This window comes from Poecilia formosa, unplaced genomic scaffold (genome assembly GCF_000485575.1).
Source record: "Poecilia formosa unplaced genomic scaffold, Poecilia_formosa-5.1.2 Scaffold484, whole genome shotgun sequence".
Lineage (NCBI taxonomy): Eukaryota > Metazoa > Chordata > Actinopteri > Cyprinodontiformes > Poeciliidae > Poecilia > Poecilia formosa.
In genome coordinates, this window is record NW_006800423.1 from 262705 (window position 1) to 285849 (window position 23145).

At 38.1% G+C, this 23145-nt stretch overlaps 1 protein-coding gene across 2 annotated transcripts; it reads right to left on the reverse strand.

Annotated features, from left to right (window-relative positions):
- Window positions 1–388: 388 nt before the first annotated feature.
- Window positions 389–22580, reverse strand: pkp3a (plakophilin 3a). Of its 2 annotated transcripts, XM_007578599.2 has the most exons (14): window positions 22473–22580; window positions 18527–18704; window positions 10788–10879; window positions 9521–10278; window positions 8507–8630; window positions 7149–7353; window positions 4445–4643; window positions 3394–3511; window positions 3161–3313; window positions 2880–3068; window positions 2656–2794; window positions 2047–2239; window positions 1821–1908; window positions 389–888 (listed from the first exon to the last, which is right to left on the reverse strand). In XM_007578599.2, exons 1-14 carry the CDS (start codon window positions 22473–22475, stop codon window positions 853–855), a joined length of 2475 nt encoding a protein of 824 aa, XP_007578661.1. In that variant the 5' UTR covers window positions 22476–22580; the 3' UTR covers window positions 389–852. The 2 variants fall into 2 exon arrangements, with proteins under 2 accessions (XP_007578661.1, XP_007578660.1); XM_007578598.2 differs by lacking the exon at window positions 22473–22580 and having other exon boundaries at window positions 18527–19300.
- Window positions 22581–23145: the final 565 nt, after the last annotated feature.

Genomic DNA, 23145 nt, shown 5'->3' on the forward strand with positions numbered 1-23145 from the left:
TAAACAGGGTGTGGCCAGAGCTTAAGCACTTCAGTGCTTGTTTCGACAAGCTGCATATATGAATAAGAAATTCTCACTTAACTTTTTCTCCCAGTGTGTCTTTTTATTAGTTGTTAAAATCGGATGATACATGTGATGGTATGAAAAGTACAAAAGTTTCCTGAAAAATCCCACATATTTGACACCACTTACACTGAGCATTAATCTTTAAAAATCATCTGTTTATTCACCCAAAATAGATTCTATGTACAAAATTAAAGTTTTTGTGTCTACCAAGACGAGTCTCAAAGGTGCTCATATGCAACATTCATCTCATTTATAAACTTAAGTCCTCAACTGAAAATATACATAAACTTTGCACACAATTTCCTACACCACCAGCTGATTACACAGTTTTTATAGATTTTTATTTGTAGTGTAAGAAAACATGCAAATCCATAAACACGATCCCCAAAGATAAGATATTTACATCCACTTTTTTTGTCTCTAATTTCCATTCAAATAAAACAAGATTAGATGCTAACTTGTATAAACAAAAGAAATATTCAATCTAATATATTTTTAAAATTAAAAGCACTATTTACAAAGCTAACTTGTTATAGTGAGTGCACTAGGTTCTCCCATCAACAGTGGTTTTTTGTTGTTGTTTTTAAGCCATTTTGTTTAAATGCATGTTGCTATGACTGGACTAAAATCCCTCAGAGTATACAAACAGTGTTTACACAAATTAGTTAGAGTGCCGGCAATATCTGTTCAATCATAATCCTGCTGCCTCGACGGTTCTCGTGCTGTTCTGATGGACCGTTTTGTAAAAATACACAGCAGTTTGTCCCATGGGTCAGATCCTGCATCTCATACATCACAGAAGTCCCTTCTCTCATAACCTTTCTGTAACACAAAGACAGAAATTACATTAGGGGCATTTTCTAAATGTGGACAACAGAAGAGTAATTTATTCCAAAAATAGACAGAACACTTGATTTCTTAATTTTGTCCCGGACACTTGGCATACATTAAAATGGTTTGCTTTTGTTCATATGTTTTAATACAGATCGCAGAGCTGGAAAAAAAAAAGTCTAACAATAATGAATACATTTTTGTTTTGTTTGGACTTGTCCTTTAAGCAAGAGGCTGGAGGCCACACCCTTTGGGAGTGTCGATCTGCGACCTGCAGAAGGCAGTAAATTCACAGGGTACAGCCGAGCTCAAGGTGTTTGCATAAGCATGTGAATGTGTGAGCTGCCTCAAGTTACACAGCTTTTGAGCATGTGCCATCCAACTAATGTGGAAGCAGCAGGGATGGAGCCACACAGATGGAAGAATGAGGGTGTGGCACTTTGACTTTTTGTTCCTGCCTTGGCTCGAGGACAGGAGACGTTTGGCAAAAAGCTGCTAAAATATGTTTACCAAATAACATGATGACGTCATTCGTAGAAGTCTGAGATTACTGCAGAAAACATCTGCTTGGACTTGTTGAGAATGGAGTGAAAAGGTAAATTAAGAGTGAACATAATTTTAAAAAAAAACAAGTGTACCTGACTCTTCATAAAACCTGACCAGAAGCAGCTCAGAAGTGATTTATGCATTAGTTGCCTTTTTTTTTTTGGTAATGCTATAGTTTATTGCAACAATTTTTTTCATAAAACTGTAATGCATGTTTACCTTAAACACCTTCATCCTTTTAACAATTGAAACATTTTGCTGTGAAGGTTGGATCATTGCTTTCAAACATTCTAAGCTAATGGCAGCAACAAGTGGCCACAAATAAGCCATCAGTCACGCAGAGCTTGAACATTTTTGTTATTTTCAAAGTCTCTTACCCGTCTGAAAATCCTGTGCAGTTTCCTGTAGTTATACATGTTGCGAAGTACTACGCGTGCACTTCGGCTCGCGTCAGCATACACTAGACTGTAAAACATTTCACCAAGTGTTAACATATTACATGAATGAAAGACGTTTACGCAGATGCGATGTTCTGCGTAAGCATCTAATTCAGATGGGATGAATTTAAATTGCATATGTAGGATAAGATAACATGTCACATACTTGTCGTTCACCAGACTCTTCATGTCCATCAGTCTGGACAACCCAGAACCTTCAGTGAGTTTCTTGGCAATGTCGAAGCTGCGCGCTACCATGTTATTGAGAACGCCGCAGAGGTTGACCAGTGCCTCAGGACTAGGCACGTCTTTGTTGTTCTCTGGTAACCTCCTCACCACGGCATCTAGTGCTTGTGAGGCTGAATTAAAATAGAGGTATAGATTAAAAATTCAATTATAGGTGGAAAATGTTTTTCACAACCAATGTTTAATTAACTAAGCAATCATTTTTAAAACATAAACTTAATATTCCATTAAAACATTTTGATTCATTTTGTACAAGAGATTGTGTTTGTTGCTTACAGTCTCATGAGGAATAAACCTTTTGATAACTTAAAAATATCCAGGTTAAATTCGTTATAAAACTTTGAGTTTTAAATCTGAAGAGTGGGAAATCTGAGTAGAAAATTACTGTAATAAACAGAACCCACTTCCTTTGAGTTTACACATTGACCTTGTAAAAACACTAATTAAATAAGAATTGGTAACCTGTAATTCTTGACATTTAAATGTCTTTACAACAACAACAAAATAAGTAAATAAAAGCCGGACTGACTGTCAGTATGAGAGGAGAGGTTCCTCAACAAGCCAGTGAGAGAACGTAGCTCATTGTTCCTTTCTGAGCGCAAGTGATCCAGCAGGTTTGGCAGCATCTTGTAGTCGTTCACCATGTAGCGGGACAACTTTTCAGCCCACTGCAGATTACAGACATAAAGTTTTATTATGACACGCGAAAAATGGTTTTACTTTTTACAAAGTTCTGCTAAAGTTGTCGCCCACCGGGTCCTGTCCACCGGTGATGTTCTGCAGAGCTCCAATGGCCGCCTCTCGTGTGAGGGCATTAATTTCGCATGATTTAATCACGCTATTGTACAAATGCACTATTTTAGGGTGCCACAACCACTCCAAGCCTTTTGGAGACTTTGATACCTCATTAGGTGAAAAGCCTTTTTGGTCACACGCTTTGTGCTAATCAAAAAAAAAAAGGACACAAAGTCAGGACACAACAAAATATCTTGTCCATAATACACACTCTGTCATCAAAGCTGACGACTGATTACCTGTTTGATTTTGCTGCTATTCGGTGAAAAGCAGCCGACTGTAGATGAGGAAGTTGTACCATCCTCAAACAAATTTGTTTTTATAGACGGAGGCAGTTCATCAAACAGTTTGAATGAGAGGTTCCTTAAGGTGCACATTACGCTCTCAGCACCCTTAAGCACAACCACAAACAAGTCAATATGGGCACAAAGATGGATTTTGCTTGTACAGAAAAAATTGCTTCCACTCCCACCTTTTCTTCTATTTTTCCAACTTCAAGGGTGGAACGAAGATAACCCACTAAAGACTCCACCAGCCCTTTTGCTTCTCGCACCTCTCTACGGACCTTTTCTGAGCCAGAGCTCAGATTCCTGAAAGCACAAAGCGATTAACGTCAAGAGATGCATTGTTTTAAAAATCACTTTAAAAAGTGAAGTTCAAATGTTCAAAATTCAGACAGACCAAAATAACTAAAGACTGGATGGGTGCTTGAACAACAAACAACAATCAATTACAAAGAGCTTATCCAACAACCGATAATATAAAATATAATATAAAAAAAGTAAATATCAAATACTCAATATATCAAAACAAAATATAGTGTGTGCATAGATGCATGCATATCTGCCATCTGGTGCCTGATGAAAACAATGAGCAACGATCATGTGCTTATCCACCCATTCCTTTCTTTTGTTGTATGTATTTACCCATGTAATAAATACAATTTCGAATTAAATAAGTAGCCACAGCAGTCACGTCATTAGAGGAAAACAAAGTCGTGGAAAAACAGAACAGCTTTCAATTGTTCAGGGTAAAGAGCTGCTCAAAAGAATCTAATTATTCGTGAGCATCACATCACTAAATTCAATTCTTTTTTTAAAGACTTCCTAAAGTTATCAGACAGGAAAATAATAATAGATGAAAGAAGCAAACATGACAGTCAGACAGGCCCTGTGTAAATTATAATGTCAAGGTTAAGCCAACCTGCCAAGCACAACAATACTTTCTTTATTTAGCAGATAAGGAACACAGAAGAAGATGTGAAATTGCCTAGCCATTTCCCCGTTTTTAATTATCAAGGTGCAATTAAAAAACTCATCGTTTTAAACCAAGTATGCTCCATGACTAAACCCAGCCTGTACTTATGGAAAACATTCAAATACTCCTCTGAAAGCAAGTAAAAATAACTGACAAAAGACTTCAATAAACTTCAGGTGACAAAGTAACATTTTCACATTTTTCATCAGCTATTTCACAGCTTTGTGCGAAGAACCCATTTTCAGGAACTGATCAACTTTTCTCACCTCAAGTATCCCAACGTGTTGTGTAGTATTTCTGCCTCTGAGGGACAATCTGGGGCGATACCTTTGTCTTGTTTAATCATTTCTGCTTTTTCAGCCTCTTTTGTAGTGAGAGGGATAACGACTTTCTCAGTGAGGCGAGGAAGGATCGTCTTCAGCTGTTCCTTAAAACCGTCTTTGGCTGAAAGATTCCACAGAATACCTGCAGGAAAAAAAATAGCAACACTCAATCACCTCTTCGTACCCGGTAGTAGACGTATGCATAAGATACGCTTAAAGAGCTTTGTCTTGCCTCAAACGGTACATTTCAGTTCATCCCTGTCCTTCACGGCTGCTAACATTTAGACGCTTCATATTCTGCAGTGAAAGCGTTCCTCACAAATGACAGGTATTCTGAACTAGCCATACAGGGTAAATATTATGCTCTCTGATTAAAAATGTTAAAAAGCTTGCTTTTGGCTGTAGTTGCACAGTTCTGGTAAACGAGCCAAATATAAGGCGAGCATGTACAGTTGCTTTATCGCTTTCCCAAAGCTTCAAAGTGAACTCTGGACATGGGAGTAACTGATAAAAGAAAAAAGTAACAAGGCCGTCATTCACAGGAAGGGAGTCGCCCAGGCCTGTTCATGAGGAACCAACAGGCCTGGGCGGCTCACACACACTTGCTCCCCTGTTCTCAAATACACAAAGCCCATGGATATGACACCACCTCCACCTCTACAGCTTCACACTTTCCTCCATTTTTCCTCTCCATATTATTAGTTTCAAAGGCTAGAGCAAAGGATACACATCCTGAAAACTGCATCCTGGGTCCTGAAAACTAGTTTGCAGCCAATCTGTTTTGAGACTCGGATGCGAGATAGTTTTTTAAATTAAAAACTGCAACTAGTCTGCAAACAAGATTACAATTAGTTCAATTTCACGACATTGTGAGTGATGCGTCACAACAAACGACACGGGGACAAGTCGGCAGAGGAGAAAGAGAAAAAAAGATAAAAACCACAAATTTCTGAGAAAATTGTGATTTTCACTTTTTTTTTGGGGGGGGGTGTAAATTTACTAGTTGAAGTCATGTGGAAACCATCTTATGCTTTAAATAGAGGGTGTGGAGCAGGAACTCACAGCTGATTAACACACTGGGCTTTGAATGGTCATTCATTACTATTGTACTTTCTTTGACCAGTAAGATAAGACATCTGAAAGCAGGATGGCTACTTAACTATGCAGGCACTTAATTAGGGTGTCTGGTTGGGTTTGTGTTATTGAACAAAGATGGACAAAGCTCAACTTGTTGCTCAAGGACTGAGTCGTGGTTATAAAATGCGTTGCTGCGGCAACTTCCACACCGACGCAGGCGCCGATTTCACCTCCGATTCTGAATCAGAACAGGATAACGTGGAAGAATGGGATGAGAGCGATTACATTACTGTGGAAAACATTCAGTTTCCAGCTGCGGTTAGCTTTCTTTGATTGATGAAAATGTCCACGTTTTCAGAGTCTACTTAAATTGACGGGTGATGCGTGGAATACAACAGACTTTTTATGTGACATCCTCCCTGGATCTTATCCATTCATAGACAGAACAAACAGCGAGCTGCTCCACAGCCCTGCAGCAGATTGTTACAAGGAGCTTATTGGATGAACTGGAAAGCAAACTTCCTTCAGATGGTACTAGTAGCCACACATGGGTAGGGGAGCGAACCATGCACACAAGCTGGCATATGTTTCTGTGTGTTAAAAACGGTCCCAAAGATGGACACAGAAACTACTAATAAAACTGTGCAAACAGAGTTCATCTACTAAACTGGGGGGGAAAAAAAGCCTGTCCAGGGTGACTTTTGATACAGGTTAATTTTCAAAGCTGCAGAAGAATAATTATTAGGGTGCACCGACATGGAAATTTGGGGCAATATCCATCCATCCATTTTCTGTACACCCTTATCCCTAGTGGGGGTGCTGGTGCCTAACTCCAGCGAACGTTTCAGGCGAGAGGCGGGGTTCACCTTGGACAGGTCGCCAGTCTGTCGCAGGGCAACACAGAGACAGACGGGACAAACAAACAACCATGCACATACACACTCACACCTAGGGACAATTTAGAGAAACCAATTATGGAGTCGAACCAAAGACCTTCTTGCTGCAAGGCAACAATGCTACCAACTGCGCTGCTGTGCAGCCCTTGGGGCTATATTAATATTCAGTATTAATACTGCCGCTATGGCAATATTTACCTATGTCTTATATTTTACATATTGATTTCTCTACACTTTAGACACCATGTACTGTCTACATTGCTGCTCTGCTTCAGCTAAGCACTCCCACAATCCTGCGTTGCATCACTATCCCACTACTGAACAAATTCCACATGACCAATCGCCTCGCCCCATTTCATCAGGGAGTGCAGCACTTGTTAATGTAATGCATTATCTGAAAGAAGTGTATCTGTGAAACTAATTACTGCATTTGTTGAGCTAAAATTGTTTTCTTCTAAAACACAGCTACACTCTTCACTTATTCTAACGAAACAAATAACGTCTATCATTTACTTCATGATCTCGCAATATTGTCACATGCAGAACTTTATGTCTTTATGTCATTTTTTTTCTTTTCTGATTGTCAGTAAAATTATGAACATCCACCAGAATGTATGTTATCAAACTCTCTGTTGGTGTAGATCCTACTTTTATAATAGTCTTCATGATTTTACCTGTGATGTTTTTGCGAAGCTCATCATCTTCCTGTTCAAGAGCGTCATTAAGCGCCCCGATGCCACCTTGTTTAATAAGCTCCTGCTTATTTTCAACATTTTTATAGATCATATTGCGCATGGCGCCAGTGGAAAAACGGCGAACTTCAGCATCAGGACTTTTGAACAGCGTCACCAGAAGCTCAGTGCCATGCAACTCTCTCACCTGGAACAAACACAGAGAATGTTTCAGCAGTTCAAACAGCTCTGTAGATCATTTTGTTTTTATTATTATAGAAGATTTTAAATTAAGCACTTTTTAATCTCTGTTCACCGAGTTGCACAATTCAAGCAGTAGGATTCGTTTTTTTGTTTGTTTGTTTGTTTTTTACAAAGAATAGAAAAACAATCTCCTTACGTTGGTAAATATTTCAGTCATGAATCTTTTCCAATACAAAATCACAATAAGAATGTCCAGAAACGACCCTATTCTATTCACACAAAAGCAACTCGGAAGAGGACTGTAATAAGTTGAAAAACAAACAAAATAATCTATTAACGCCAAAATAAACTTCTAAATGTGTTGGCCAAATGCCCCAGAAAATGTTCGAAGGGGTCACTAGATGCAGGGACTTAAAATCTTGGGGTTGTGCAGGAAAATCAACAAAATTTTAATCCTAATTTGCTGTTGTCACATTTAGACAGCATGGCTTAGAGTTAGAGATAAATATTTAAAGCTGGCGTGCAAATAAATTCAAAATGTTCTGGTTTCTGTACTAATTTTTTGCCAGTCATTTTAACAATTAGCAGGAAAGAGTTGTTGATCTCATGAAAAAAAAAAAAACTTTTCTCCAAAGCAAGAGTATCTGCAGGGTTTGTTTGAAATGTGTTTCAAATTTTGAGAAAGCATCTAATTCCTAAAATTCCTTGATAATATTTTTTAGGCTTACACTCCTTGCCACTTTCTGCCTGAATGCTCTTTGTTAGCTTGTGTTTCTCTTTGGCTTCAAAAGGTTTAATCAACATTGACTGCTCAGCAGCTGGTATAGTATGATAAAGTATTGCACTGCCAACTAATCAGGCATTTCAGACAGTTTAGAAATTTTAGAAGCAATCTCCTTATGGCAGAGGTTAAATGATTTGTTTTATATTCAGTGGGGTTCAGGCCTTTTAAATGCTGATCAACTATGCAACACAACGAATGAGAGGGAAACTCTAGAGCAGTAATGTGGATCTTTACAGCAACCTCAAATGGGGAAGCTATCCATCAAGGGTTGTCATCGCTCCGAGAAAAACAATTTTCATGACCAAGTTTCTCAGTTGGAGGAATGCAGAGAAGAAAGCGCATTCTGAACACAAGTGACGTATTTGCAAAATACCTCGTCTTTTGCTCGCTCCTCATTGAAACAAATATGCTGAATGTACGCTGAACCCAAGACCTGCATCCCCGTGTCCTCCATTCTCAGGTATGAAACTGCAGTGGGTACATCCACGCTGTGGAGCCTGCAAAATGTACAAATGAACTGAAACAGAGAACATTTCACCCTGTATTCAACTCTTGCTAGAACAAAACAGAGATTTTGGAACAGTGATTTGGACAAAAATTTCAGTTGGACAAATTCCTTAAAAAAAAAAAAAAATCACACAATGTTCTGCAAATCCACTCGCCCAGCCACTCATTACGGGGATGTGTGAAATGCGAGGCCTGAATCTGAACCAAGCAGCCACACCCTAAACCCAAACCCAAACCTGTCTTGCCACTATGGAGCCGCCTCCCAATCCGCAGCTCTTACGAAACACACACTCCTGTTAACGTGCTGCATGTTACAACACCGTATTTCTACATCACCATCAGTAATACAGCAGTGATCATCACATAAGAGTCATCTGAATGAATGAATGAATGAATGAATGAATGAATGAATGAATGAATGAATGAATGAATGAATGAATGAATGACCTCACCCTGCCATTTGGTTTCCGCCAATGTCTTGGCTTCTAAAAAGTTCCTGGGAAAATTTTCATTCTTGAAAATCTCCAAATTGAACTGGTTACATTTATGACTCATATAATTAGTCAATTGCTAAGAATTTATTGCAAGATAATTACCAAAAGTATATTTTGCTTGGTGAATGTAAATGAATGTAAACAAGAAGACCGAGTTACTTCTTGTTTTTTTAAATTGGAATAATTGTTTTTTACACAATTTCTGGGACTTTTCCTATACAATTGTGGTCAGACTGGTTGGGTCATTGCAGTTAATGGAATTTTGGCAGTAAGAAATTTGCAGACATGAGCTGGTATGTACAGTACAATTTCAAAACATAATAGAAACAATTGATATGCACCGGGGTTTTGATAATACAATAATGGATACTTTCCAAGATTCTTACCGTTCAAAGAGGGGATTGTCTTCCAAATCTGCCTGGCCAAAGATATCCATGCCCCCGCCCACGCTCTGAACACTTCTCATAGACGTGGATCGCGACAGGCCACCTTGGCGTTGCTGAAGGAGGTTCCCGTGGGAACCAGATTTCACGGACATTAAGAACCCACCATCTGTTCTGTCTCCTCCTGCTCCAATGTTGCCGGAACTTGAGGTCATCCGGGACCCAGTCATGGAGGTCATACTCATCCGGTTACGGTTTGCAATCCTGTTGATGGTGCGGTGGGCTGGGCCTTTAAAGGACTGCTGTTGGATAATCTCTGTCCCTCCTCCTCCCAGACCACTACCACGGGATAGAGTGCTACTTAAACTTCGGCGCCCGGTGCCTAGTGCTGGCTCAGGAGTCTGATAAGTCTGATAAGTCATGGTGCTTCCTCCTTGTCTTAATTGGGTGCCGAAGCCGTTCATTCCACTCTGGGAATACTGTTGGTCATAGGCGGCATCTCGCTCGGAGATCATGCTTCCAGCATCGCTGTTGTCTATCACCCATGCCGGGCTTTGCAGTGAATGCACAGACATGTCATCTCGATCCATTTGGTTCTGTCTGATGGTCCCTTGGAAACCACCACTGTGCATTTCTTCCCGGTAAAAACCTCCACCTCCACCTCCACCTCTACCCAAACCCACACTCATCCGCTGAAACTGGGTTATGTCTGGGGCTGCGGACCGGCTGCTGAAATCTGTCCTGGTGGACACACGAGGACCCTGAGCATAAGGAAAAGAGAGAATGTTACCACAGTTTGATATGCTTACAGAGTTGATCTGCAGTGTCTGGTGAAGAGTGTGCATGAGTTAATTGGATCAGAGTAAATTGTTTTTAATAAAATGGTTTCTAAACTTGACTGCAGGAATGTGTTTCAACTGGAAACAACATTCCTGCCCTCTGAGTTTGTCGTCTTCAATTCCAGATCTCATTCAGATGTTTAAAATGCCACATTAGGTCTGTCACACTCACAGCTCAAACATCAGTGTTTCACTAGTGGTTGCACCAAAACAGAAGAATTTAGAGGGCAGACTTGAAAACTCGGAGGTAATCTGATCACGGTTCACTGCGAAATATCACACTGAATGCTGAATCCTTCTTGACACAGCTTACCAACGCAACTTTATTTCTCTCATGCATCCAGTTTGATGCATGAGAGACATTAGACGATCCTGCAAACATTTCAACACAATGTGTGCTGATCAGTTTGTGAAAATGCTGCTGGACTCACCAGGGTTTTTGAGCCTGAGTACATGTAGGAAGACTTGGAACTGTAACTTGGGCTGTAGGTGCTGTATTTCATTGTTGATGAACCGCCGTAGTCTAAAAAAAAAAAAAAAAAAAAAAAAAAAAAAAAAAGGACAAAAAAATGTAATGAACAATGTCAACAAATACTTTATGATTCCATCTTTCAAAATCTTCAAAACAGCACTTTTTTGTGCTCAAGGGATTGAAGTGGACATAGTTTTTTTAAAACAAATTGTGGAACAAAAATACACGTCCTACTTTTGCAAACATGTAAAATTATAACACAACAACATTTGTGTAGTGCCATTGTGTTTTATGCAGCAATTTGCATAAAAGTCATTGCAGTTTAAATGGCATGTATCGTGTTGCATGGATGTCTGATTGCACACAGACTTTGCAGGACCTGGCCAAGTTTAACATCTCCAGTTACTGGGAACAATCCTCCATCTGATGCACAAAGACCACAGCATGTTTGAGTGCACAGACTATGATCGAATGTTTAGCTCCTGTTTCACATTAGGCTGTAAAAACTAGTAGATATGTTGATAAACATTCCCAACAGAAGGAGGCTAAATGAACAGTTGGTGTAGCTAAAGAAATAACTGATGACCTAAAAACATTGTGTCACTTTCAGAACCCTGTTTTTATCATTTGTTTACTCTGGCTAAAAAAAAAAGAAGAAAAGATTGGAGTCACGTTTGGTCATACGCCAGAGTCAATTTTGCACCCTTTCATTCATTTTGAATAATGCTAAAATAAGAGCGAAGGGAGGACAATTCAGGACGCAAATCTGTAATTTCTCCCAGAAGGGATATTAAATGTCTGTATCATGTTCATTGGACCTCTTTCACACAGGTTCTAAGGTCCATCACAAAGACATAAAGAAACCTAAAGGCTTTTAAATAGGAATAGTAATCGGTGTTCATGAGATTTAGGGGAACATGAATAATAACACAGACATTTGTGATGGTTTGTAGTTTTCAAAATATTTCAGTCTGGCCCTCCAAGAAAATCTCTGTTTTCAGGTAAAATGATGCACTAAATGATTGTAAAACTACTCGTTTGCTTTGCTAAGAGCTCAGAATATACACATATTTTTTTTCTCCATTACCAGTTCCCTGCATGCTAAGCATACCTGCAAATTTGCAACACAACTGTAAATCAGTTCACAACAGCACTATGATATGCTATAAAATGTTTGTTTCAACTAGATTCAGTTCTGTCACAGATAAAAGATAGATTTTGTTTTCTGGGAGTTAGCTCTAAAGAGTCTCTCAGAGTGAAAGTTTTCAGGAAAATTAAAAATACTTGCGTCACTAAAATAATTCATTTCTTGAAAAAAAAATTGTTTATTTCTAACAATTAGGATAATGCAATCTAAGTTGTTTGGTTCACGTTTTGAGTTTTGTATAAAATGAATGTATTTTATTTCGTCTCGAACTATTTTTTTGTTGTAAGTTATCGCGAGATTTGCATGCATGCGAAAGGCTGCGAGACTTGAGTAAACCGAACGAACAGAAGCCCGGAAGCGAGCTACGTGTAGCAGCCTCATGTCTCCTGTAGCTGTCAAAGTATTTGTAATTATGTTTGTCATATTTTGTAAATTGATCAGTTATGGTGTTTTTATTGCATACTATTTTAATTTAGAGTGGACGACGAATAATTAATCTGTTAAAGACCTCGGACGTGGCAGGCGGCCACGAGGTAACTTTTGCTAAAGCTCATGTTACCTGTCAGTCTGTAAATGTATCTGTATCTACATCTTTGTGTTTTATTTTTATAGTTTTCATGGTGTTTAATAAAGAGCCCGTCTATAGAAACCGTGCCAGTGTTGTCACTTTGGAGTAACAATACTCTTTTTCTGATATGCTAATGTGCTAAATGCAAGTCCTGCAACGTTGCACTCATAACAATGGCCTTTGATTGTGGAAGTTGTTACTAAAGGAATATTTAAAGTTAATTTTCAATATCAGTGAGGTGTTTAAAATGACATCAGAATAAACGGAAATGTTTAAAAAAGCGAACTGTATTTTCGTAAAATGTAAGACTACATGTTAAGAAAACGAGAGAGCATGACTTAAAGCAGAGAGTACATTACATTTGTTTTGTTTTATCTCCTTGTAGCTTCCAGTCTCTGCTCGTCATGGAGCATGATTTATTTGGAAATGTTGGCAGCATTTTGGAAATCTCAAGAGTTGAGATAAAAATCTGCTTTTTTTAGAAGGTACATATGTGGAGACCACAGTTTTATCAAAGCTAGCCTTAATAGCGATTCTATTTGCTAATGTAAGATACTAACATCAGTTTTAGTAAATATGATTAAAAACCACATTGAATATTTGAACACTTCTTAAAGGGGCAACATCATGTATTTTCCAGGCCATTTGTTAGTTGTTATAAAAATGTTATACATACCAAATATGAAATTTAACACCTTGAAATTGGGCCTGTGTTTTTTTAAAAACTCTTGCCCTTTCTGAAACTCTACCTTCAGGAATTCACAACATCGCTCCTCTATTAACCCTTTAACAACAGTTTTACCAGCATTGCACTGAGAAGTGGCTCGCACAATGAGATCAGCAGATGCACAGTTCCACCAGGAGTTTGCTAATTACTGCTGGCTAGTCTATAGGAACTGAGTGCGGGGGTTGCGGTGTTGGAAACTTGGACATTTGGAAACTGCCTCAATGGCGGCGCTCTGTCCTCCCAGGCACGCCAGGTATGTTTTTGATGAAGGATTAACATTTTAACATGACGCAAAGCTCAAAAAAGTCGAATTAGCATGATAGTGCCCCTTTGAAAACTGTGAATTGATTTAACCAAAATTGGCTTAAAAGCAAACAGAAAATCAAAAACCAAACAAAATTCAGATTCGTGCCACAATAACTTTTAAGTTTGACCTCTCAAACCAGTTTGTTCATTAAGTTGCACCTGTCCTTAAAAAAACAACACTTGTGTTGTTACTGTACCAGGCCTGCTTCATGCCTGAGAAGCTGTTGTTTTTCCACTTCTCATGTGCTTTAGCGAGAGACTCCAACATGGCCCCAGGCACACCGCTTAAAGAAACCAGTTGCCGTAGAGAGAGATGACTGACATGTTCTCTGACGTGACCCGAGCCCAACCCCAACAACGCCCAGCACACCTGATAGCGTCAGCTTTTTACAGGCCCACTAAAACACACCCTGAATCACCTTCAGCGCCAACTCTTTTCTTTACATCACTTGCTAGGATTCTGAACGCAACACTGCTGAGACACGTCCCCTGATATCCATGCACAGCTGCGACTGCTTTAAGACACAGAAGGGGAGGTATTCCTTCCAGATTCCTCTGTGTGTTTTTGTTTTTCCCATCTGCAAACACTTATGCATTCATTATCAAGTCCTCTAAAGCCACAAACCACTGAAATGGCACTACTCTGCTCGGTGAGGTTTCAGCCGACAGCTGATAAAATGTTACATTGTGTGACTGCATGTTTGCCTCCAGGCAAAAGTCAGGGATGATTTACACTGGCAGTCGTTAAGAGGTATATTTTAGCTAAGAAAAACAGAGCACCACAATATTTAAGGAGACGTGTCATGTCTCTGTTTCAGCTCAGTTTTTAAGAAACAGCAGGAGCAGCATATTCGCCTGTTGAGGCAGGTACAGCCGACACCTCTGAGAAAAGCTTAAACCAGTAGAGTGAGTAAAAGCCTCTCTTTCTGGATCCAAATAGCCTGGAGTTTGGAGGTCACATCGACGCAAACCTAATGTCAAGGTGTTCAGCTCGTTCTCTGCTTGTTGGCTGAGAACAGTGACGCACAAGATGTGAAGGAATGTCTCGCCGCAACAGGCAGGTATCCAGGTTCAGATGGCACACGATCCTACTTCCTGACACACTTTCAGCTCAATAAATTCATTACATGAACAAATGTGGTGCAACCACCAACTACGGTAGCTCCAAGCATTCAGGAAGCCTTTCAAGCCACTTCTGTAGGTTTTCATAATCACTTGGAAACCAATCCCACACTGGTATGGAATATTTCGCAATAACGCTTAGATAGGCAACTTTTAACCGAGTCATATATTTTGACAACATGCGTTTCTAACAACAACCCTCATGTCTGGAAGTCAACTCCAAGCTGATGCCCTTTCTCACATTCGCACTATCAGGAATCTTTATGAAAGCAGGTCTTGTTGAGGCCTGTTACACATTAACCACTTGTACACAATGTAAAACTGCGGCTGCTGCTTCAGGACAAATTAAGAAATTCCCCCAAAGGACTGATGCAAAACAAACTTGAATCAAACAGGAACATCTATGCTGCAAAGCAAAAAAAAAAAAAAAAAAAAAACAATCAAAAACTCCACCCACACAAAGCAGCCATCCATTTTCAGTAAGTACTGAATTATACAATGGGCTTTCCTGAATCAAAAGAGAAAGAAATAAGATTTAAATTCTAAACCCATAAGTAACCAGATATGAAAAAGTCCCTGCAGCCTCTTAACAGTTTTATTTTGTTAATGTTATTATAGACAACAGCAGAATATCTTCTTAAACATAAAATATGCGGAGTATTAAAACTGCCAAAAATCAGAAAAAAATAATTTATGTCATCTTTAATGCAACCCCGGCCAACTGGAAAAACCAAGAAACCTTTCCTGGCACAGCAGACACTCTCTCTCACTCGCTCTTTTGCAATATTTACCAACTTGAGTCATTTTTAAATGTATTTATGAATCAAGATATTTATCGGATTTAAATTCATGACAACCAAAAAATTATTGCTTTTTCAACATCTCCAGGCTGAAAGGTTTAAAGTCAAATCTACAAATAAAAATCAAATAAATACATAGCTGCTTCTTGAATGTGTTAAATTCCTTTGAAACAATCAAACAGTAATTTGGTTTTGCAGAAAATTACCAGACTGACGAAAACAGCCAAAATAAAAAATACATCTAAAAACATTAAATTATTGTCTCTCAATGGTGACTTTCTCTAAATCTAATCCCATGATTCGCTATCATTTTAAAGTGAATCACTGCATGTTTTTTTTTTGTTTTTTTAATGAACATTTAAATAAATACATGCATGTTGAGAGGGTCAAATTAGTAGACCAGTGCATTTTGTCTTGACCTCAGGGTCATTGGACGACCCCAATAAAGCTGATTCTTAGCACTTCAAGTCTTACTGAAGTCTTTCCCTTGCCACATTTTTGACCCCCCTTGCACTTTGTGAGTCGATGAAGTTGCGTCAATCGTTCTGGATTTTTGCTTCAGATTTCCTGTAATGTACAAGCATTTGCTTGTACATGCCTGACACATCATGCAACTAACGACAGCATACTTTTAGAGCGCGTCACAGATGTATCATTAGCAAAAGACGCCCATTTATTTGTGGTAGGGATTTTGATCCACAAGCAGTCGGCTGTCTGGTACTTTTGGTTGTTAGTTTTTATACACAAAGCTGTAGCTTACAGATCTGTACAAAGGGATGTTTTACCATCACAAGAGGATCATTAAAATAAATTCATTTAGCTATGCTGATCATGTTGATTGTCATGCTTTCGTGCCTTATCTATCAGCGATGCACACCACATTTGTAGTTTTAGAGGTGGATGTGCTAAATATCACTGAACATACTGAACTGAACACGTTTAATAATGTAAAAAAAAGGTCAGAAAAATGTGAATAATTCTTAACTGATTTTTGATATTGCAATATCTAGTAGCAAGGCAATTTTATTTGCATAGCAAAATAATACAAGCAGAAAAAGAGATGCAGCAATATTAATATCCGTACCGGTCTCGTTATTGAAAAAAGTTCTAGATCGGGTATCGGTGACAATGTACCAGCTCTATAATGGCAGATCTATTCAGTCCAATTCTATGCTTTGTGCAACGTCATGCTTTATATTTATTTTACAGTATATTTAGAATTTCAGATTGTACTTTCTGAACCGTTTGAAAGGTTTGCTGCAGTTTATTTCTACATGTTTGACCAAAGTAGTCAACCTATTCTTTTGTCTGTTTCTTTATTATTTATTTTACAATGGCTGTTATACTCCTAGTTACACTAACTTAGCAAATTGTGCTGTTTTTTAGTGTTTGACCAATCGTGGGAAGCCGTTTGAGTATTTAAGTGTGCATTGTGCTGTGCTGTAAATTCAACCCATTTATGTCTGTGTTCAAAAGTCAATTCAGTACTTTTTTTTTCAGCATCGGTATCAGAAGTGAAAATCGTGGATGGGTGCGTCCCTAAGAAAAACAGGAAAACAAAAAAGTGAAGAACATGTTTCACTTCAGGATGTTCCAGGTATTATTAACTGAATATAGTTCTAATTTAATTATCGAATTAACTTCTTTTGTCTGAGGCATTGCATGTTTGGGAAATTATTATAACGAAGGAGTTTAATAGGAAGCTTAGAGGATCGTACCCTCAGCTGCAACGTCGCTCTGCCCAGCTTTCTCATCATATGGCCAGACAGAGCTTTAAAGAGGAGGGGCAAAGGCAAATGAGGTGGATTAGCAGTGCTTGCCAAAACCTGATGGTGTCGTCCAGGTCATGCTGTAAAATACTGTCTCTGCTGTCCAAAAATTTAACTATTAAAATGTCAGAACTATTAGACTGTCAAACAGCGACAGAGTCAGCCTCTTCAGATTCATCCGCTATGGGATGAATATGAAGATGGGCAGCATCACCATCCACAACGACTCTTTGAAATTTACTTGGATAACATGAGTTACAACAAAATTGAATTTCCCTTTAAATAAAGTAATTTTGAATTGAAATACATCACCATGTGAAAGTTGAAAGTCTCCAAGGACTTACTTTAAAATCCAATATGGGTGACACACAAATGCTTCAGGCATTTAATGCCAAACTATTTATTTGCCTCATTAAAACCAGTGACATCAAAAGTTAGTATAAAAATTAGTGGCTTGACTTTCTGATAGTAGTTAGTGACCACAACAGTTATCCAATCCCGCTGGTTTCCTAACTTATAACTAGAACACACTCAACTCAGGTCTGACATCACTCCCAGTGTTAAGATCTGAGTTTTGGTACTAAAATGCTGCATTTCTCTAGGATTGACTGTGCAACAGTGGGTGGAGTAACTAGAAAGTTGTGGGTTCAATTCTTGATTCCTTTTGTTACATATTGCTGTACTTCTGGATACTTAACTCCTTACAATCCTATTGAATCAACTTTTATCTATTTTTGGCAGTTTTGTTCTTCCACAGAAACTTGTGGTTATTTAATAAAATTCATTGCAATGCCGCTTCCCCATCAACTGTGTATATTTTATGTCTGATCTGATGTAATGATCTCGCCTACAGCCTCTTGAATGAAATCATTCAGTGTGACAAAGAACTCAGCTGTGGGGAGGTAGAGATGTTTCACCTAAACAAAGCAAACCTTTGTCCAGCTTTTGCAATATCATGTATCCTCCCTGAACAACTTTTATTACTTATACATAGATATATGACTTAATATATGACTTATGTCTTCTGTCCTTTATACATTATCTTATGGGAGCTCAAAGTTTAACGACACAGACAGATAACACCTATTGGTCATAAACTCACGTCTGTGGTCAGGTAACGATTCTAACACCTGTGCTTTGCATCTGTGACTTTTCTGTATAAGTCCAACACCTGCCAGCTCTGAAAATATATCATCCAACTCTGTTTTACTTATTTCTTTGGAAGTCGTACTTCCTCTTAAACTTATTAATGTTTTTACCTGACATTGCGTATTGGGAGGCCTTTCCATTCTGACGCGGAAGTGTGCTCTTCTCGGCCATTTTCATCTTGATCTGCTCCTGGACACGCCGCGCTCGCACGGCGTCGTCCGACATGGCGCTCCCATTCCCGAGTTGGTTGTCCGACGGGAGAGCATAAGTGGTTGATAAGGTGTGTGGCTGTAAAGAAGAAAGAAAAGCGTTCTCCGATGTCAACATGCTCATGGCGACAGAGTCAAGAGAGAGAGAGAGAGAGTCCAGTACGAAAAGGCGCGCCTGTGATGTTCCCTGCTGAGGACAAACTCTGTCCGATCGGTCCACGGCCAACACCACTGCGCTTGTGGAGGCAGACAGACTCCAAGACCCGCTTAGTTGCGGGGGGGTGGAGCCACGCAGAAACCAGACACCTGACTCAAAGGTGAGCTCTGGACCGCGTCTAGATAAGCAGCTGACTCAAATCCCCTAACAAAACACACCTCAGACAAAAATGCATAACCATTTTTTTTTATTATTTTCTCTTCTTTTTTCTACAACGTCCTTTTTTTCTTACTTTTACGAGATAAAACGTTATGAAGTATCACTACTCTCACTTCAGTAAACTTTCTGGAGACTCTACTCACTGCGAGTAACTGTTTTAACGAAAAAGACATGAGAGAAACACACGTACATTTTCGTACACACGCTTTGCTATTCTAATGTTATTTAAACCATTAGGAGATAAAGTGAATACACCATATTGTCACTGCAACCGTGTTCTAATACATTATCTACTGTAAGTTTTAGCTATTGCAAATATGTTTTAAAATTATTTACTCTTCCTGAATTTGCATTTACATTTTGGTGCTTAAAATACCAGAATTAGCACACATAGCTTTATCTTTTTGTCTGATTACACAATTTCTAAATGAATCAGATGTTATGATCAGTTTCTCTGCTTCAGTAGCATTTTCATCAAGTACTGTTACTTTAGCAATTTTTTCCATTGCTACGTTTTACTTTTACTTAAGTAACAGAATGTTGAAGTAATCCTACTCTTTCTTGAATACAGTTTTATATTACATTGTTTCTATTTTTTTAAGCACTTTAAATCTAATTCTGCCAGGAATATAATTTTTTTTAGTCTTTATTATAATTGCTACGTTACTCAAGATCTGATAACTTTCTGACAGGAAAACCTGCATAAAGTTTCATAAAGTTGTATAAAGATGCTCGAGTTAAGTCAAGTTTATTTGCACATTTCAGCAAAAACGCAGTTCAAAGTGCTTCACATCATAAAAAAAGAATACAGTGACCAATTATGTAACAAGCAATAACATTACAAAATATGTTCTGAACTGGAACACAATAACAAAGGAAACTAAGAAAAGGCAAATGTAAGTATCTTAATAAGCCACAGCAGAGTTTCAGCAGCTTTACTATTCTATTAATTCATGTAATAAAAACTGTTTACTACAAAAGTGATTTTCTAATTACTAAATGAGTGGCGATTCTTTCATAAACTTCTCGCTGCTTTCTGGGATTAAGTTATTACTTTATTTTAATGAACTTGATTTAAAGCAGGAATTATACTGACAAGGTTTTATGTATTTTTATCGTTAAGCAGCATATAAAGAATAGTATCACGTATGATATTTATTTCTAGCTTTAAGGAAACCTTCGACATTTCATTTAGGTGAACATCAAATTATCTACCTTACAGCATTTTAATGTGTTTTGGTTATTTATTTTTAGACCTGCCAATTTATGCTAACAATAAGGCTCAGAATAAGAACAACAGATTTTACTTTAAAACTATCTGATGTTTTCTGCGAGATTTTGCCTCAAAGCAGACATTTGGCTAAAAACATCAAAGTGTAGATTCACGTCATAGTTCACATCCTCCTGTAAGAAACTGACTTGTAACAAGCTACTTGATAATATTAAGAACAGTTAAAGACAAGTTTACATTAAGCCTGTAAGATGTGAGCTTAAAGAGCTTTCACTGAAACCCTTGCAAAGGTAAACAAAGACAAAGGAGTGTCAAAGAAACCAACGCTTTTGATTAAAAATGAGTAATATAAGGTAAGACATTTTGTCAGAAAGCATTTCTTGCTCTCAAAGGTAAGTAAAAAAGGAAAGTTTGCATCTACTCCAACAGTTATAGATTTTGTATTATAGATTCAGTAATTGTGAAATATAATTGGGGATTTAATTCAAAGTTACCAAAACATTATTATGTTTTCTATTGTAAATAAACACAGTAAAGAGAGAAACTAATTCACCTGTTTGTGAATTTGACAGCATATTAAAACTGGGATCCGTATTAAATTCAAATCTGTCTGTATGATTTGATCTTATGATTTTGTTTTGGGTTTTTTTTTGTCTGGAGATCTGCCCTTTTTGTCCTGCAAAGGGCCTTGAGACGCTGAGATAAGTTTATAGATTTTGATTCAAATTTGTTTTCATTTTAACAATTTTAAAAACTTAGTCTTCACTCATTCTAAAAGCAGCAAAATTAAACAATAAGTGTTCTCAGTGAAAGCTTCGGTCTGTCGCATTTGATCCTTTCAATTCAATTGTATGTAGTTTATTTACATTGCCACAAAGGTCCTCTCAACCACTTTACAAGACGAACAGGTGTGATTCATGTCCACTTAGGCTAAGGTTTACCTCACAGAATGAGGAGAACTATCCATTCAAGAGTTAAATCCAAACTGCTGCTAATTGTATGCGTTGTACTTTGTGAATGCAGCAAAAATGACTTCCTTCTGTGTTGTAATATTTGTACGTGTGTGAATATTGTCACAGCCTTGTTTCACAATAACTCTACACACAGAGAGCTCTTTTGAAGATCTATGTGAAAGGATTTTAAAAATATACTAAATCAGGAAGAAGTCAAATAAAACTGTGAAGAACAGACGCCATGTTAACAGCGATGGGCGAACTTTAATCTACAGGGAATGGTAAACTGATCTGCTCTAGGTTTTTTACTCCCCCTCCCCCACAGTTTATACCATTCACATATTACCGTACCTGAAAACGAAGTTTAATAAAACTATTATTTTCCTTTCGTTTTCTTTTTCTCCCTGACTTTTTTTTGTTTTTTGCAAACTGTCCATTCCCAGTTTTAGCTGAAAGGCTGTTACGAGGTGTGGCACTGTAGCACTCTATCATTAAGCCCAAGCCACACCTTGGATTTATTTGTTTTGTTTCATTTGAACATAGCAACAAGAGTTATTGCCTCTAATGCAACAATGTGAGTATAGTACAAAATGTACCACTCACATGTTGCTGGATTCTGTATGTCTGTGTTGTCTGAATGGCAATTTTTGAGTTACGGGTATTAAAAATACAAAATTGAGTAAAAGCAAATAAGTATTTTTCTGATTAATACATCTTTGTATTGATTCTAATTGATTGGTTTTCATTGTAACTTGAGGTATTTATTTAATATATATACACACTTGGACAAATAAATAAATAAATTTAAAGCAGGAATCCCAACCAACCAAGTTGATCTGCTTTCAGTTGTTTTCTCAAAGCAGGTCTGATCTGAGTGAGCAAAATTTCTCACGGTCCTTCTCAATCAACATCATATCAATTTCCCGATATTTATGTGAAATTTATTCATTAGTCTGATGTAATATTCTCACTTTAAATGCTATGTAGCAAATGGAAAATTATCATCAAAATGCTCGCATGTCCTCATGACTCCTGAAAACATCAATCAGTGCAAAAATAAATCCACATAATATAGTTCACCCAATGAAATACTGAAATAAATTAACTTCTCAATAATGTTCTAATTTGTTGAACATAGCTATATATGCACAAACAATTCGCAAAAAGCAGCTCAAGGCTCAACAACAAGAAGCAAATGCATACAAGTCAATCCTAGGCCTCGGATCCAAAACTGCAAGGAGGGAAAAACTATTAGCTTCAAACTCTTCTGTGAAAGTTTAGACTTACCATGACCTGCGAGTGAGACGTTCTCCTCTGACTTTCACCTGGACTGATCTGATTTTGTGGGTGTCAGAGTATTAAAAGTAACAGTAACTACGTTAACGCCCTCATTTTAATTAACTATCCTATGCAGAAGTGATGAGTCACAGACAGGTATGACACCATGGGGTGTGTTGAAAAAGAAGAAGAGCGAGACACGCCGTCTGAGCAACGACGACGATGAGCAGAGAAACACGAAGACAGATAACGCTCTTTCACTTAGGCTGCTGCGCTCGATCTCATGACATCAATCTCTATCAAACAGGAACATGAAGCCTTGCCAGAACAGAACTTATCAGTTGTTTTGTTTTTGTTTTTTGGGTAGGGAAGCAGATTTTTCACTTGTTTCTGCTATGGTGGTGACTCACTCAGGGCGGTAAATACTACTGAATTCTACTGAATATCAAACCGTGACGATTTGTGAATAGAGTCCAAAATGTGACTCAAACCAGGTGCATTTGTCAGAATCAGCAGAGTAACGCCATGAGAAAACCACCTTCTGCTTGCTGTGTGAAGTATCAGCAGCTTTCCTTTCACATGACAGTTATCAGAGAGCTGCAAAAACATACAGATGCTGACGAGAGAAACAATTACCCAGAAGGCATCATTTATCTGATGGTATCTGTTATAAAGGCTTACA